General features: G+C 58.0%; 1 protein-coding gene and 1 long non-coding RNA gene across 10 annotated transcripts in view; both read right to left on the reverse strand.

The window, feature by feature from the left end:
- The window catches only part of ACOT7 (acyl-CoA thioesterase 7), a 102430-nt gene that overhangs the window by 15106 nt on the left and 69698 nt on the right, over window positions 1-17626 (reverse strand). For all 9 annotated transcript variants that reach the window (XM_040459756.1, XM_040459744.1, XM_040459771.1 and 6 more), the window contains exons 7-8: window positions 12995-13111; window positions 1505-1689 (exon numbers count right to left, since the gene is read on the reverse strand). In XM_040459756.1, the coding sequence (XP_040315690.1) occupies window positions 1505-1689; window positions 12995-13111 (302 nt within the window). The remainder of the gene's footprint in view (window positions 1-1504; window positions 1690-12994; window positions 13112-17626) is intronic.
- Window positions 10104-12987, reverse strand: LOC121019965 (uncharacterized). Its single transcript, XR_005785837.1, has 2 exons — window positions 12609-12987; window positions 10104-12508 (listed from the first exon to the last, which is right to left on the reverse strand). It is a non-coding gene; the product is annotated as an uncharacterized LOC121019965 (long non-coding RNA).

Consider the following 17626-nt stretch of genomic DNA (forward strand, 5'->3'; position numbering starts at 1 on the left):
GGCTCCCGCCCCAGCTCTTGCCTTCCTTCCTTTCAGCCCGGTTAAACCCCCTTGCCCCCCAAGGCCAGGTTCGCAGCCCTCCCCTTCGCAGCCGTCTCTGCTCTGTCATCGGAGCCATCTCTTGACCCCACCTGACTCACTGGAGGCGCAAAGGCAGAGGGTGAAGCAGGGCCCTGTAGGCAGCCGAGGCTCCTGAGGACACGGCCACGCCAGGGGCCTCACCGCCACGGCGGCTTTGGCGAGCCCCCCCCGCCCCCCAAGCCTGAGTGCCACCCCCACGGGGCCTTGGGCGGGCCTCAGGCAGGCCACCAGCCAGGTGGTGAGGAAGCATGCGGGAGCCTGACTCCCAGCCCACGTGAGGAAGTGAGGTCTTGGCTGCAGCGTGTCCATCACAGAGGTTTCCGGTACCTGCTCTTCTGGAGGAGCCACCCGAGCGGGGACTGTGGGGGCCGCCAAAGTGCCAGGCGCTCGGAGACCCCACCCCGCCCCCTCACCCTCACCCCACGGAGGGCAGGAAGCCCCGACCGCGGCCCCAGGAGAAACCAGGAGCAGCCTGAGCAGAGGCTCCCCGCCCAGAATGACGGCAAGTCGTGTGCTGGACCCAAACCCAGGTGCCGCGGGACTGAACGTACGACCCTCCACAGGTGCCTCAGCCTTGCTGGCCCGGGGTGGGGGGAGGGGGGACGGTCCTCAGCTGGTGACGGGGCGCAGAGGGTGTGCTAGCAGGTGCCTGGACACGCTCCAGGCAGGGCACTCACTGTGACTGGCATTGCTGAGGAATTCGTGAGGCTTACTGTAAGACCGTCACTGTCCTCCACGGAACTCTGGGAGTATCGTCCGCCCGTCCTTTCGTTTGTTCGATACGCAATTACCGAGCATCTCCCAGCCAAGCATCCTCACCACACACCCACGCCTTCCCCATTCACCCACCTTGAACCTCTGCCGCTTCTGGCTCCCTGACTCTCAAGCAGCCCCGTGGTCAGCACTGGTCAAGGTGCTGGGATTCCAGCTCCGGACCCTTCAGTGCTGCGGTGGCAGCCCATGTGTGGGGTTGCGTGACAACAGCCCAGCCCAGACACCTGCCATCTCTCTCTGCGTGCCCGGGGCAGAGCCTGGCCAGGTGGCCGAGGCAGGGAAAAGGTCATGAGGCCCCGATGCCCAGCCCCGTGGCGTAGGGGTCTGGCCCGGTCCCCGTCGAGCAGGACGTACAGGCTTGAGAACCTGTCCCTCGGGAGGGTCCTCGGCCCCATTTTAGCTTGTGTGCACAGCACTAGGAGCTCCGGGGCGCCGTGCTCACCCCCAAGAGAGCACCCCCGGGGCAAAGAGCTGGTGAGGAGGCCGCCCCTGCCCCGTCTGCATGGACAGGGGAAGCCCCTCACGTTTGAGGGGCGGCGCAGCCAAGGACGCCTGGCCAGGGGGCAGCCAGGCCGGGGCCCTGCTCCCCAGAAGGGGCTCCCTTGACTCAGTCTCTCCTGGGCGCCCAGCAGGGCAGGCGGTCACTCACCACGAGCTGGGGCACGGGCAGCGACTTGCCCTCCTGGCTCAGGGACACGTAGGTGAAGAAGGCGCTGGCTGCCCGGTAGCGCTTCTGCGAGTTGTCCACCACGGGGTCGGCGTCCACCAACACCTCGATTTCCATGGACTTGTTGCTCGTGAAGGTCATGCGCCCGGAGATGGTGATGACGCACCCTGCAGAGCACACAGCGCGTCAGCGGAGGGCACAGGCGGGGCGGCCGGGTCGGGTGGGGAGGGCACAGGCACCGGGGTTACCGGGGGCGTTAGAAGACGCCTGGTTACGCGACATCACTCTAATGCTACGAGGACGTACAGATGACGAGACATCACAGCGCCTCATTAGTAGCGGCCCCTGTGGTCACTTTTCTCGGGAGCAGGTGTTCACTTTTGGCATCTAGGTGAGCAGTGAGCTGAGGGGTCGCTGGCCCCCTGCCCAAGCGTGGGTCTGTGCCCCCTGGGAGGGGCGGCGTCTGCTGGAAGGATGCCGGGGACACGCCTGCCCGAGGGCAAGGCCCCAACCTGCTTTCAGGTGGCTGCACGGTGAGCTGGCTCCGTCCCTCTTGCAGGAGCGTCGAGGCCGAGTCAACCCACACCATCTACACTGTGGCCTTACTGGTGCCACGCGGCTGCCTCCCCGTGTTGGGCCAAGCGCCACCGAAGAACCTCCTTCTACCTCCCCTGGTCCCTTCCGTGCTCCCCAGCCATCGTTCCTGATGCCGGTCTAGTGGCAGCCTCGAGTGCTTGGTAGGGCCAGCCGTCACGGTGACCGGGGTCCTACCTCCCCCAGAGCCACTGTGCGCACTTCGGGCCCTGCCCTCCTACCCTTCTGTCCAGCAAAACTACATCTGCCCTGCCAGGCTCTCCGTCTCTCCGTGAGGCTTGCTCACGGGACCAGAGCTCTCCCCCGAGCCGCAGCCACTGCCTTCCCACAACACACCCATGGCTCTGTCCCTGGTCAGAGTCCCCAGGTGCTCACCACCTGCCTGTACCAGCGTGGTTTCGCCTGTTGACTGTGATAAAGTCCAAAGTCATACGTTCCCATGACACCATGCCAGGTGTCCCTCTCTCTCGACTTCAGCCCAACCTCCCTGAGCTCCCCATGCCCCTTGGGTCACGAATATCCACCCTGGCAGCTGCTTCCTAACCTACAGGGGCTCGCTTGTTCGTGGGCCCTCACCTACCATCTAGCCTTGGCCCTGTATCTCCTGGAGCCCAGTCTTTTTCCTATGAACAGACTTGACTTGCCTCACAGGGTAACTACGGGGAAGCACGAGACGGGCCACATGCTGGCCTTGTGCCCGGTCGTTATTATCGCCAGTGGTGGTGCTCTGGACCATGAGGCGGCGCTAACCCTCGGGGACATCCAGGCGAAGGGAATATGCATGGCTTCCCCTCCACCAACATGTAGCCACCAGGGCTCCCCGACCCCCACGCCCCAGCATGGCCTCATTCCGGGCTGGGTTCAAGGAAATCCCTGCCCAGGTCTGGCATGTAATGCTGAGTCCTGCTCCCTGGAAGTGCTGGCTGTGGGGACCTTTGAACAACCCCGGGGGAGCCCCGACATCCTAGCTCCAAGGAGACAGGCCCCACAAGACATGTTTAAAGACCCAGGAAGACGGACAAGTCAAGACAGCGTGGTGACTGTTAGAGGTGAGTGTGTGGGCAGACCAGAAGCAGGAGCAGTTATTCCATGTTATAAAGTACCAGAATGTTCCATGCCACATTCAGTTTCATACTTACAGGGAGTGCTTCATGCCGTGTACAGCCATTTCCGGGAGGGAAGGAAGGCCACATGGTCAGTAACAAGTGGCACTATGTGAGCTACAAGGGTAGAGTCGTGAACAGAGCACTCAGCATACACCTGTGCTGGGCTGAGACCAGGGAGCAGCACGTCAGGGTCAAGCGTCAGCGGACCTGCCCTAGACGGAGCTGCCTATGTGACCAACAGGGACAGGCCACCCATAGGCTCGCCAGGCCCTGCCTGAGTTATGGGAGCCTCAGCACCCAGTGCACATGCAGGGCAGGTCGGGGGGGGGGGGTATAGATGCCTCTCCTGGGGTCCCTTCTATCATATGTCCCCTCCACCCTCCGAGAATCTGTGCTTGCCATGTGTTCCCCAGAGAGAAACAGAACAGACTGATTTTGCTTAAGATTTCAGGGGTTCAGGAGACCCCTGAAGTGTCCTATCGTCCCCAAGTTGAAGGCCATGGGTTTTTTTTTTTTTTAAGTTTATTTACTTCTTTTGAGAGAGAGAACATGTGCACACATGTGCATGTGAGCAGGGGGAGGGGCAGAGAGAGAGGGAGACACAGGATCTGGAGCAAGCTCCGGGTTCCGAGTTGTCAGCACAGAGCCTGGCTTGGGCCTCGATCCCACGGACCGTGAGATCACGACCTGAGCCGAAATCAAGAGTCCTATGCTTAACTGACCGAGCCACCTGGGCGCCCCAGAAGGCCTTTTTTTTTTTTTTTAATTTATTTTTTATGAAAAAAAAAATTTTTTTTTTAATGTTTATTTATTTTTGAGAGAGACAGAGACAGAGCTCAAGCCGGGGAGGGGCAGAGAGAGAAGAAGACACAGAATCGGAAGCAGGCTCCAGGCTCTGAGCCGTCAGCACAGAGCCCGACGCGGGGCTCGAACCTACGGACAGTGAGATCATGACCTGAGCCAAAGCCTGACGCCCAACCGACTGAGCCACCCAGGCGCCCCAGAAGGACGTGTACTGAACGACCCCATAGGTGCACATGTTTGGAGGAGGGTCACGCCCTATGCCTGAGTGCACCTAGCACAAAGGAGGCACCCCAGACATGTCTGTGGGTCTACCACACCCAGCCAGGGGCTGTGTGACTTAAGGGGACCCGCTCACCTCCAGGGACCACCACTCCTATCTCATGTGGCCAGAGGTCACCCGGGGAGGGTGCTCACAGCCCAGAGCTTGGTGACAGCAGCCATCATGTGCAGGGTACTGGGAGACCCAGCACAAGTCTCAGCCTGGGCTGGCTCCCCCTTCCTGCCGATTCCTCGAGGCTCATGCAGGGCGGTTTCTCACTGGATCCTAGAGGCCCCTTCACCACGTGGAGGCCGGGCAAGGCTGGAGAGCCACCACGTCGACGTGGTTTACTGGCGAGCATGGGGCTTGGACACGAAGCCAGAGGCATGCTGCCCGAGTGGAGGCCAGGATGCCCAGAGATCTCACGGAGATGGGGCGGCGAGGCTCTTTCCCACAAGGTCTGGCTCATTCCATCTCTCCCCCAGTATAGGGGCAGGACCACCCGAGACCGGGAAGGACCCCAGCCTGTGTTCCTGTCCACCTCAACTTGCCTGGGAAACTGCAGAGAGGGGGGCCTACTGGGCGCAGCAGTCACATGCTCAAAGGCTCTCCGTAGGGGACAGCGGAGGCCGAGCATCCAAAGCACTGACACATTGCCTGGGGACTTTTCCACTAGGTCACACGTCCAAATCCACCCAGAGAGTAGCTTGTTTATTTAAAAGACCAGGCATGGGGCACCTGCGTGGCTCAGTCAGTTAAGTGTCTGGCTCTGGGTCTCAGCTCAGGTCATGATCTTATGGTTTGTGAGTTCGAGACCCGTGTCAGGCTCTACACTGGCAGTGCAGAGCCTGCTTGAGATTCTGTCTCTCCCTCTGTCCCTCTCCCTCTCATGTGTGCATGTATGTGTATGCACGTGCACACGTGGGTGGTCTCTCCCTCAAAAAAAATGAAAAAGACCAGGCATGACCAGGTCAAGGGGGAAGACGGCACCTGCTGCTGGTGCTGGGTGTCACAGGCCCACCTAGGACAGGCTCCTGGTGTCAGGGCCGCTCTCCTGGCCTGGGGGACGGAGGCCAGGAGGGCGCACGGAGTAGTCCTCTGAGCTGCTGAAGTGGGAACGGCCAGACGTTCTCAAAAAGCGTCTCCATGAAAGGCAGGCTCTCTGAGGCCCGGTGTGAGCCCTGGGTGGCCGGCCATCCCCACAGGCTGCAGTGGCTGGGGAGGTCCCCGGGGGCAGGCAGCAAGCCGGGAGCCACACTGTGCTGTGGCCTCATCTGCAAACAGGCACAGGAGTAACATCTCTCGGGGAAGTTGAGGAAATGGTGGGCTGCAAATGCGGCCACGGGGAGGTCACCTCCCCACGTTAAGTATGTCATGGGGATGCAAGCCCGGGACAGAAATTTCCGGTAAGGTCTGAGTGTCCTTCCCTAACAGTCCTCCAGGAAAAGCCACCCCAAACCAAGCACAGAGTGAGCCCACACAACGCCGTTAGTGTCTCGGGTGGAGATTTGTACCAACGTGGCGATGAGAAGTCAAGGTTAAAACAAATAGCGTTCTTCTTTTTCTGTAGCAGGCGCATTTACACTGGCCAAGATGCCACTTCTAACACTGTCTAAATAAATACAACGGGCTACTGCATCAGCAAGAGACATTTTACGTTTTCAGCCTGTGGGGAGCCCAGGGTAACTGAGCCTTAGAACACTGCCCTTTCTCTCCGGGTTCCAGGACGTCAGCAGCTCTGCCAGACCTGACACTGAGATGTGACCGCAGCATGAATAGACCCTGCAGAGGGAGGCCTGGGCCACAGCTCAGCATCCCCACTACGCAAGCTTGGGCCGAGAGGCCGGGACTCAGCGGCGCTCACCGGGTCCCGGGACATCGGTACACAAAGTCCCCTCCGGACCCGAGTTCCAGCACCAACTCCCTGTAAGAGACTGAGATTTGCCCGAAAGCTCGTGGCCTCTGTCGCCTCATTGCTAATCTCCCAAACCTCAGAGGTACCTGGTAGCAGCAGTTGGGGGGCTTGGGACAGACTGAGGGTCACGTCCTCTCATGCTGCCCCGAAACCCCCAAGAGCTGACCCCCTTGTCGTTCCCCTGTGTTCTCTGAGAGTCCTGTCTACAGAGCTCATAGGCAGAGCTCAGAAATGACCTGTGTCAAGTGGAATGAGCCGACTTGGACTGCAGGTGCAGCAGTGGCCCCGGAAGATGTCTTAAGCCCCTGAGCCTGTGAACTATGTGACCGTCCGTGGCAAAGGGGCTTTACAGATGTGGTTAGGTTAACGATGCTGAGATGTGGCGACCAGCCTGGACTATCCGGGGGGGCCCGATGTCCTCACAAGGGTCGTCCTAAGCAGACGAGGGGGCAGGAGCAGAGGGTCAGAGAAATGCTACCCTGGTGACTGTGGAGATGGTGGAGGGGCCACAGGCCATGGAAGGCAGGAGGCCTCTGGAAGGTGAATAGGCGAGAAACGGATTCTCTCCCGGAGCCTCCGGAAGGAACGGGCCTGCCCCCTGCCGGCTCCTTGGTGTTATCCCAGAGACCCGGGTTGGACTTGGACCTCCAGAATTGGGACACAGCAGGTTTGCTGTCCCAGCCATCACATTTCTAGAAGCAGTCACGGCAGCCACGGAAAATTAATACAGCTATCCACGCAGACGCTACGCTGGGTGACTTGAATGTAAAATCCAGTTTCTTGGGGCCGCTACTGACACTGCATCGTTAGTGACTATAAAATCAGGAGGGTGACACTTATAAAGCTGAGAGCGTATTATTTTGAAAGGGTCTTATCGTACATTTCTAGCACTTAACGTGACATTTCCATGTTTGAAGCAGGATTCTACGACAACACAAAGAGTCTAGAAACGTGAACGAAGTTCCAAGTAAAAACAAATGAATCCCAAAGACAATGGGGCCAGGGTCCCGGCAGCCACACAGCCCCAGACCCAGTGGGCTTCTGAAGGGAAGTCAGTTTGCTGTTGCATCCAGGGCCCGGGAAGTCAATACCTGCGTTAGTTTGCTAAAAAGTATCCAAAACGAAGGGACGGGACTGTCACGACTGTCGACTGTCTTGTAGTTTGTACGTTTCGGCCGTCCGTGTGGCGGTGCAACCATCGGATAGATACCGAACTGAAGCTGGAGCTTCTGTGAAATTCCTCTTGTGAATTCCCAGAATAAAGCGGAGCCCCCTGCGTACCACCAAGAGGCGGGCCCTGCCCGGGGAACCCCAACCAGGCCCCTGAGGTCTGAGCGGGTGTCCCTGCAGATGGCGTGCAGAGAGCACCCTGGGACCACAGGCAGCCTCGCGGGGAGGCTCTGCACCCAGATCTGTAGTGAGCCGCGGGGTCGTGGGGCCCTGCTCAAGGGGGCTCTGGGGCACCCGGCTTTGGGCTGACTGTCTATATGACTGTAGGGTTGATGGAAATTCCCCCCGGAACGTCAGACACCGGGGATGGAGTCCAGAAGGTCCAGAGACCAGCACTGCCCAGAACTTTCGGCGATAGTGGGATGTCCTTGCTCTGTGCCGTCTGATGCGGTGGCTGCCGGCCACACGTGGCTACTGAGCACTGGAAATGTGGCAGGTGCGACCATTTTCCATTTTGCTTACCTTTAATTAGGAGGCAAAGAGCCATGTGTGGCCAGCAATTGTTGCGGGGGGGGGGGGGGGGCCCCGGGGGGGCCCCCCCCCCCCCCCAAGGCAAAGCCCCCCAGGCAAAGCCCGACTGGCACCGGAGGCAGGAGGCTAAGGTGCCTGCCTCTGTCTCAGTTCAGTGGGAAAAGGGCCCCGGGCCAAGGCCAAGGCCAAGGCCAGTGCCAGGGGCCGGACTCCTCTGACAGCAAGGACGCTCAGCCACGTTTTCGAGAGGCTGGAGAAAGCCAGGAGGTCCACGCACAGCTGTGTGGGCCGGCTGCCACTCGGGCGGCCGAGGGAGCGTCAACAGTGAATGGCGCTGCACGTGACTGTCCAGGGGGGAAGCTCAGCACCGTCGAGGTGATGCCTGCGCCCGGACGCCTGCCCTCCCGGCTCTGGAAGGGAGCAGCCCTGCTGCACGGGCGGTTTCCGGATCGGAAAACTGGGGATAAGTATAGCTCCCGGGCCGTGGGGCAGGCACAGCATATGCCCCACCAAGCGAGGCGTAAATCACCCTTGCGACCCCAGCTCCTCTGTTCCCGGAGCAGGGCTGAGCCACCCGGAGTGGCGAGGCCCAAGGGGGCCGGCAGGTGCCCGGCCCCACCTCCCAGAGCCCCTGCCGCCCCAGCGCAGCGGGGCCTGCGGGGATTCGGAAAAGAAAACAGAGGATAAGAAAACAGAATAATACAAAGTTGCTCTTACCACAGCTGCGGGGCTGCCAAGCACTTCAAACAGCTCAGCGCTCAAGCTCCAAAAAGAGCAGCGACAGTGTAGCTTTCTCAGAAAAGCACGGACATGGCGAAGTAACTTTGGCATTTCTTACATAACCGCTTTGCATCCCAAAGCATTTTCTAGGCGATCCCTCACTTCCCACCCAAGAGTCTGGGGACGTGGCTTCTGCACAACACAGCTCCAGCTTCAGGCTTTCCTGCCCACGGCTTCCCAGACCATGGCATCAAAGGTAACGATGTTCCTCTTTTACTTCCCTTCACAGCTGCCTTGGCATTCTAACGTCTCAACTTAAACAAAAAAAAAAAATCAGCAATGGAGCAAGGGACCCTATAAAAATAAGTCCCCGGGGACCGCTTTTAGACGCCTGACCTCCAGAACCATAAGAGAGGGCACGAACCTTCTAAGCCACTGGTTCTGTGGTGAGACATTACAGCAGCTGCAGGGAGCTCACAAACAGGCCGCGTGCCTGGCTGGCAACGTGTCGACAATTCTGGGCTTTTCTCCACTGCGTCAGATCAACCTTCAGAGGGTGGGGGACGCCCCTCCCGGGGGGGGGGGGGGCGGCCTCTTACAGCTGCGTCCTCCAGGGCTGTGCGTCGCAGAGATGCGCGGTGGCACGGCCCCGGGGGCTGGGCGCTGGCTGTGGACAGCGGCCACACCGTGACCACAGGCCTGGGATGTCCACCGACTCCGTCGCCTACATGCGCCTTTTCTGTGAAATATCAGTACTTAAAAAATGGTCCTTGGGGGCACCTGGGTGGCTGAGCCCCGTTAAGTGTCCGACTCTTAGTTTTGGCTCAGGTCCTGATCTCACGGTACACGAGATGGAGCCCCGTGTCAGGCTCTGCACTGACATCGCAGAGACTGCTTGGGATTCCCTCTCCCTCTCTCTCTGCCCCTCCCTGCTTACTCTCTCTCTCTCTCTCTCTCTCTCTCTCTCAAAATAAAATAAACTTAAAAAAAAAAATAGTCCTTATGCTGATCTCATTTCACACTCGACTCAGGAACGAGTTAGTTCAATGCCCAAGAAGAAGGAGGGCGGTTCCATGTTCTGCACTATAGCGTTGCCATTTTGTCATTTCCACACGTCTGGGTCTTGGGCCTGACCCCACCTCCTGCCACGCATGGGAACGTCGCTGGTCCCTCCTCGGTGCCCCCATGCCGGAGAAGCGTGGGGCCTCAATTCTGTTCCGGGGGGCTGCCCTCAGGTGTCAGGTCCCCGGGCTGTGTGCTGACTTTACCGCCGTCTCTCGCAAGGGAAGGACTCATATTCATGTGGGGAAAGGGGTAGTGTGGGGCACAGATTTTACCCACCTCACCATTTTGTGAAAGGGGAAGTGAGCTAGCATCTACCCGGAACCAAGCTGTTAGGAGAGAAAGCATTGTAACGGGCCAAACAGTGGCACCCCAAAAGTCCATTCAGAACCTCACAATGTGACCTTGCTGGGAATAAGGGTCTTTGCAGATGCCCCAGAGTCAAGGATCTCAGGATGAAATCCTCCTGGATTCTCTGGGTGAGCCTCACATCCTGAGACAAGAGTCATCAGAAGAGAACAGGCAGAAGAGAGAGGCCACGTGATGGTCGAGGCAGAGGGTACAGTGATGTGGCCATGAGCCACAAGCCACCAGAGGCTGGAAGGGTCCTCTCTTAGCCCCTCCGGAGGGGCCCTGCCCACACCAGGACTGGGGACTTGGGGCCTCCAGACTGTGAGAGAGTGAACGTCTGCTGTTTGAAGCCTCAGGTCTGTGGTCCCTTGTGGTGCAGCCCTGGGACACACACAGCGCTGTGCAGAGCACTGAACTCCGCCCCGGCCCTGGCCGTGGTGCAGAGGGCTGGGTCCCACGCTGCCGGCCGGCCTGGCTCTCCCGGCCCCCTCCTGGTAGGGCGGAGGAGATGTTGGATCACGGACAGCAGGAGCTTGGAGGCTGAGCTAGAGCCCCACACGTTTGGACTTCACGGGAATCTCAGCAGGTTTGCATCAGAAAATCAATGCAGAACGAGCGGGAATGTCAGTCTCCGGTCCCCCACAGCGAGCTCCTGGCACCCCTGGATTGCCTACAGCCAGCAGGGCCCCCCCAGCCTCACGCTGCATGTCCCCAAAAAGGAGCAAAGAACGTGGGAGGACGGGAGCCCGTGACAGTGGCCGCACCTGCAGCGACCTCGGCCCCATGGAACTGAAGACAACGTGTGCCCATTCCGTCCCTGAAGCGGGTGTGGCCCTGAGCTGTCAGGACGGAGACCTTGCCTGGGTACATCGCTGCGGGCTCTCCCACAGAGGAGCCCACAGCTTCACACAGGGACGTTCCTCCGGAAAACAACAGATAAGGTGTGACAGCGTCTAACAGCCCCTGGAGGACATTGGCACAGAAACAGACCAGACTCCATCACTGCTGGCTTGGCCCACAGTCCTTGACGCGCCAAATGAGACGTGACCCGAGAAAGCAGAGTGACCTCTCCGCTCCCCAGGGGCGGCACGGGCTCCAGGCCAGGGCTGGGACACCAGCCAGGGGCCCCGGACGGGGACTGTGGGGGCTCAGCACCCGAGGGTGCAGCCGGGCGAGCCCACGCGGCCCACCCCTCACTCTGCCCGCTGGAGGAAACCAGTCCAGAGGAGAATGTCCTGCCAGAAACTACAGTTTCTGAAAATGAAGACTGTTTTCTCTGCGTTTGGGAATAAGCGTATCTTTTTAGAAACGGAGAGTGTTCGTCAAGGCAACGCACACACGCGCTGCCCCAGCCGTTGCTACGTGAGTCTCGGAAAGCGCTCTCTGCTCCAAGTAGAGCCCACGGTGTTCCCTGAAAATTGCTAATTCCTACGGACCAGATGCCAATCATTCTCCATCCCCAAAAGTTAACCCTGGTCATATAAGGGCTTGAGGGTGAAGACGTGGTCGGGGGGGGGGGGGGTCAGCCTTCATTCTCTGGAGGCTTCCCTAGCTGTGGACCACATCTGCTGAGCGGGCTGATGCTGAGCAAACTGGCTGATTCTCTAGAAAAGTCTCTCTTCCTGGTCGGCGGTTCTCAAAGGGCACTCAGGAGACACTGAACAGAGCAAGGTCACGGCCCGTAAAGGTGTCTTCCACCATGGATTTTGAAGCGGCATTCAACAATGGGGCTCTGGTTGCAGGGAGGAGTTCTCGAGAGAGGGAGGCACGGCCGCACACCACACCCGCGGCCCACGGAGGACAAGCCAAGACAGGCAAGGCTGCTCGCCTGGGGTAAATTCTAACAGGGCGCTGGGGTCTCTGTGGCAAACACCTACCAGTTACGAAGGGATTCTGCAGAGGAGAGGGAGCGGCACCGCAGACCTTTTCCTTCCCCTCAGAGCACCCAAATCCAACTCGGCTATGCTTAACGAGCTCCCAGCATGTAGGGCGGGCACGCGCCCCCCCCGCCCCCCACCCCATTCCAGGACGTTCACTCGCTTGCCGTGTTCTGCAGGACAGAGCGTGGCCGTGCTGGCCCGGGGCCCTTCGGGGTCTGTGAGGGGGGGGGGGGGGGGGGGGGGGGGGGGGCACTGTTTCGCTCGCTCGGCGGCGTGCCTGTCATCACCCCCCACCCCCACCCAGGACCGGTCTGACCCGACAGCTCTCCCCACGAGGCTGCAGTCACAACAGGGCTGACCCAGCATCAATGCCAGGCTCTCGCAGCCCTGCAGCCAAGGGCTACATTTCTGGGGCACGGAGCCTCACCTCGGAAGACAACACACACTGAAATCACCGTGTCTCGGGAGGGGACGGCCGCTCCACACCTGCAGCAGCAACGCGGGACGAGCGAGATGAGCCGGCTCTGTCTCCTGTGGTGGCAAACGCACAGGGAGACAGCAGGCGCCGTCTGGGTGGCGGCCGAGTCGCTGGGCCTGGGGACAGGACGAACCCCAGCGGTCCCGGGTGGTACAGGCGGACTGGCCCAGGACTGCGGTCCCTGGGCTTCTCGGTGCGGATCCCGCCACTACTTACATCAAGGGTTATTCCAACGCCAGAGGAAACGTGCACAGTGGCGTAAACTCTGCTGGCAACCGTCACCAGGACTGTGCACATAAGATGATCAGAGGGCTCCGCTCGCAGAGCATTTTCGGAAGATGGGTTCACGGTGCGCTTGAGTAGGATTAGGGCCCCCAACACGAGTTATAAATAAGTCTATCAGATTGAAAAGTCAAACGAGCAAATCCTAGCCTCACGGATGCAACTACAGGAACAAAGCACAAAACTCTGGCTTCCTGTCTCTCATGGCAAATGGGCGGACACCAGGGCGCTGGCGACACGGGGCACGAACCAAAAGCGAACCGGCAGAGGGAGCCCGACAGCCAAAGGCCACCTGCCTTCCGTCAGCAGAGTCCCGTTACCTTTTCTGATCTTGTCGTGAAAGTTAATGGCGTCCACAGAAGCGGTGACTATGTTGGTCTTGCAATGACGTGCGGCCACGATCCCAGCCACCTCGTCCATGAGCTTCATGGTGACACCTGCATGGAGAATGGCCACATGGCAGATGAGACAGGGGGAGGCTACTTTCCACCCCGGGAACAAGTCATAAGAGACAAAGCCCTCCCGCTACCCACGGGCAGGGCCCGCAGCCGGCGCTGGGCCGGGCCGGGGGTGCACGATCGGGGCATGTTGAGCTCATGATGTAAACCTGGCTTCCTTGGGAGCTCTTGAAAATCACCACAGCTGATGGCCTAGGCCGCTGACAAAACGACGATCCTTTCTCTACCCTCTACAGAGATCACATTCCTTCGGGAAGGTTTTGTTACCAAATCCACCAGGATGGCCGCACCCAAAGTCAGATGCCAAGTGAGAACGTGGAGAAATCAGGACCCTCGCGTATCGCTGATGGGGATGGAAAGAGCGTAGCTGCTTTGGACACAGCCAGGAGTTTCTCAAAAGGCTGACAAGAGTCACCATACGACACAGCAATTCCACTCCCAGGTATGCACCCAAGAGAACTCAAGGCTCGCGTTCTCACAAAAGCTGTACGCGGATTCCGTGACAGCGTTACTCACAACAGCTCAGATGTGCATCAGCTGATGACCGGATGAAGACAATGTGGCACATCCATAGGATGGAATATTATCCAGCAGGAAAAATAACCCGAGCACGGACCCGCACTACATCACAGAGGAGCTTTGAAAACGTGATGCCGAGTGAAAGAAGCCGTCCCAAAAGACCAGATGTTGTAGGATTCCCTTTACAAGAAAGGTCCAGAATGGGCAAATCCGGAGAGGCAGAAAACGGATTAACGTTTGCCTAGGGCTGGTGGATCGGGGGGAGGCGGGGAGGGACTGTTAATGGGTGTGGAGCTCCTCTTTGGGGGGATGAAAGTGTTCTAGAATTGACTGTGGTTTGATTGTGTAGCTGGGAACACACTAAAAATCAACGACTTGTAACTGCGGAGTTGTATGGCATGTGAATCCTCAATAAAGCTGTTACGTAAAATAAACAAGAAAAGCAGGCTCACAGAAGGTCAAGCTGTCTTCAAAACCTCAGGCTGCAGACATTTGCTCACTGCCATGCTTTAACTTGACGGGGTCATGACTGCACAGCCGCTAGTCTCCCCACCCCCAACTCTTGCCCCACCCCCCGTACGATACATCATACTTATTTCATACTTAAACATTGATTTTTTTTTTTTTTTTTTTGAGAGAGAGAGCGAGAGAGCAGGGAAGGGGCAGAGAGAGAGGGAGAGAAAGAATCCCAAGCAGGCTCCATGCCGTCAGTGCAGAGGTCGATGGGGGGCTCGATCCCACGACCCTGAGATCACGACCTGAGCCGAAATTAAGAGTCAGATGCTTAACCCACTGAGCCGCCCAGGCGCCCCCTATTTAAACATTTAAACCGTGTCTTGTCTTAGACTGAGCTACAGGAGATTGCCAAGAGTCAACCATTTTTGACCTACAAAAGCAGCAGAGTGGTATCTATCAGAAATCCTAGAAGGCTATGTACATTCACCCTAGGATACAGAACGCCTCTAAAAACCCGGAGAGAGGCAGAAAACAGACTCTATCCCACTCACGAAAGCCAGGCTCACAGGGGAAGCGTGTTTACGGTAAGGCTTACAGACTCGGATGCCAGTGGGGTCAGGCAGGCGATATGGGGAGGGGAGGAGGCCGCTGCCCAGACCCGCCTACTGCCTCCCACCCCCAGGAATGAGGGCCCATGCTACCAGCCTCCTGATGTTTCTAGGCAAGACTCAAACCCACACATTTATGAAGAATCTACCAATTTTTAAACATTGGTGACTAATTAAAACTCTCTTTACTGTGTGGGGGAAAACAAAATATGATATAACTAAAAAGAATAGAAGTCCCTTCCGTACTGGACCAGAGGCCTCGCACCAACACAGACGACGCTACTTAAAAGGAACGTGGGAGGGGCGCCTGGGTGGCGCAGTCGGTTAAGCGTCCGACTTCAGCCAGGTCACGATCTCGCGGTCCGGGAGTTCGAGCCCCGCGTCGGGCTCTGGGCTGATGGCTCGGAGCCTGGAGCCTGTTTCCGATTCTGTGTCTCCCTCTCTCTCTGCCCCTCCCCTGTTCATGCTCTGTCTCTCTCAGTCCCAAAAATAAATAAACGTTGAAAAAAAAATTTTTTTAAGGAATGTGGGAGACAGAGAGGGGTCTGTCTCTGCCTGGGAGAGGAAAACCTGGGGTCCCGTATACTCTTCTCTCCACGTCTGTACATATTTGAGCATTTCCAGAACACAAAGGTTTAAAAAAATACATTAGTGTTCCAGATGAAAAACAATGCTTTTATTACCAGGAGTTTTTAAAAGAAGGTACTGCTATATGATGGTAATGATGAACGACCATGAGGAGTGGAGACTGAGCTGCGGCCTGCCATTTTAAAGGTGCCTTCAGAGATAACCGGTGCATCGATCTGGTTAGTCCAAGCAGGAAGGGATTGGTAGCCTCATTTTTCAAATGAACAACAGACGCTCAGACACACATTGGTCCGATGCCAAAGACTGCAGACAGAATGCTGGGGAAATGGCTCTTTTGAGAGGAAAGAACTGCCAGCACCAGGTTTTATCTCCACGCGACTGGGGCTGGGGGCTCCAGCAAGGCCAGGGAGCCTCAGGCCTTCGAGCAGCTCGGCTAGAAGGTCTGAGACAAGGGGTCATACTTTGCTTTGCAAGGAGTCTCCGCTGGGTAGAGTTAGTACTGGAAACAGACACGGGCGCCTCCCCTAAGCCCACCCCGAGGCTCTGGGGCTTTCCTACCCATCCCAGGGGCCTCCGCGAAGGTGGGGCAAGCCCAGGCGTCCCCAGCCCAGCACTCCAAGGAGGGAAAACACAACACGGAACCCGGGGAAGTCACGGTGCTTCTCAGCATGGACCGTGTCCCTGTGGGGGGGGGGAATCACTCAGCCTCTGCGTGAACCTAACTGCAGTGTGAGTGTGGCCCTGCATGGTGGTTCAGATGGCCTGGGACTGACTGCCCCATCACCCCTGCCTGGTGGGGACCCCGGGAGGGCAGAGCGCCCTCTGAGTCCCGGGTTCGGCTACCGCAGGAACAAGAGGCAACGACATCTTCACGCTGGACGAGCCCCGTGCTGCCCGGCAAAGCAGCTACCACTACGAGACACAGGACTAGTGAAGGTCTGTGAAACTCAACACCTACCTAATTGGAGACTTTTTAGAGATCTGAGGTCTGAAAGAGACACAGAAAAGGAAAGAGAAGTGAAATGTCCCAGAATGTCAGGAAACGGAGTGAGAATCACACACTTTGCTCAGGGGACAAGGGTGGAGTCCAAGTGACAGCATCCCCTCACATGTGCGAACCACAGAGGGCACCGAAGCAGGTCTGAGACCCACGGACCGCCTCCTGACATGGTGTGGCTTCGGGGTGTGCACGCGTGCACGTGCGTGTACATGTGGGAACGTATGCACATGGGGGAGGAGCGTGTATGTGCACGCGTGTGCGGGAGTTTACACATGTGTGGGCAGGAGTGTCTGGGAGTGTGTGTGTGTGTGTGTGTGTGTGTGTGTGCATGTGCATTCAGTTTTGCGGAGGGAGAGCCCACAGACCGAGTTCTCCTGGGTCGGTTTGCCTCACAAAGAACTGAGCTGTTCCGGGGCGCCTGGGGGGCTCAGTCGGCTGGGTGTCCAACTTCGGCTTAGGTCATGATCTCGCGGTCTGTGGGTTCGAGCCCCACGTCGGGCTCTGTGCTGATGGCTCACAGCCTGGAGGCTGCTCCGGGTTCTCGTTCCGGAGAGGGAGCTCTCTCTCTGCCCCTTCCCCACTCATGTTCTATCTCAAAAACAAATAAACATTAAAAAAAAAAAAAAAAAAAAAGAATAGAGCTGTTCCAACAGCTGGACGAGGGGCCCTGCTCCCTGGTTTTGAATCCAGAAGGCATTTTTCCATAGACTTACTCTAAGTACAATAAGTAAACTTTCCTTGAGCAGCCAACAAAAGCTCATTCAGTGTGAAGTATTATTGAGAGAGGCTGTATACGCCATGAAACACCAGGGCACCGGCAAAAATTTACACTCAGAAAATGCCGATCCCGGAGTCTAGGAAGAGTTGGAGCCACGAACGGTGAAGAGGCAAGGTCCTGGCAGAAACTGGGGCGGGGGGCACCTGGGGCATTTTAACTAGGAGATTTCAGATGTCTGTAACAGAACGTGTATTATGTGTGGCTGTCCTTTTCTCAGATGGCGCCACCGCCGGGGTCCTCCTGAGGAGCCAGGGACGAGGAGGACTTTTTGGGAGGAAACGGAGGAGGAGACACCGAAGTCTGGCACGGGAGGTGGGAATAGAGCAGAGAAGAAACAATGATGGTGGCAGCAAGCAGCCCCCGCTCAGCACGCCGCAGTCCCATGGGCTGGGTCGGCCCTGGAGGGAGCCAACTCTGTTTTGCTCCCTGGCAAGCCCTCCGTAAATACTGAGCGCAGGAATGAATGAATGAACACCGACGCTCCCTGGACAGCAGCCCTGTGAGGTAGGCACATCATGGCCGCCAATTTTCGAAAGACACAGCAC

Source organism: Herpailurus yagouaroundi, unplaced genomic scaffold (assembly GCF_014898765.1).
Source record: "Herpailurus yagouaroundi ecotype Mexico unplaced genomic scaffold, PumYag 77, whole genome shotgun sequence".
In the NCBI taxonomy this organism is placed as follows: Eukaryota; Metazoa; Chordata; class Mammalia; order Carnivora; family Felidae; genus Herpailurus; species Herpailurus yagouaroundi.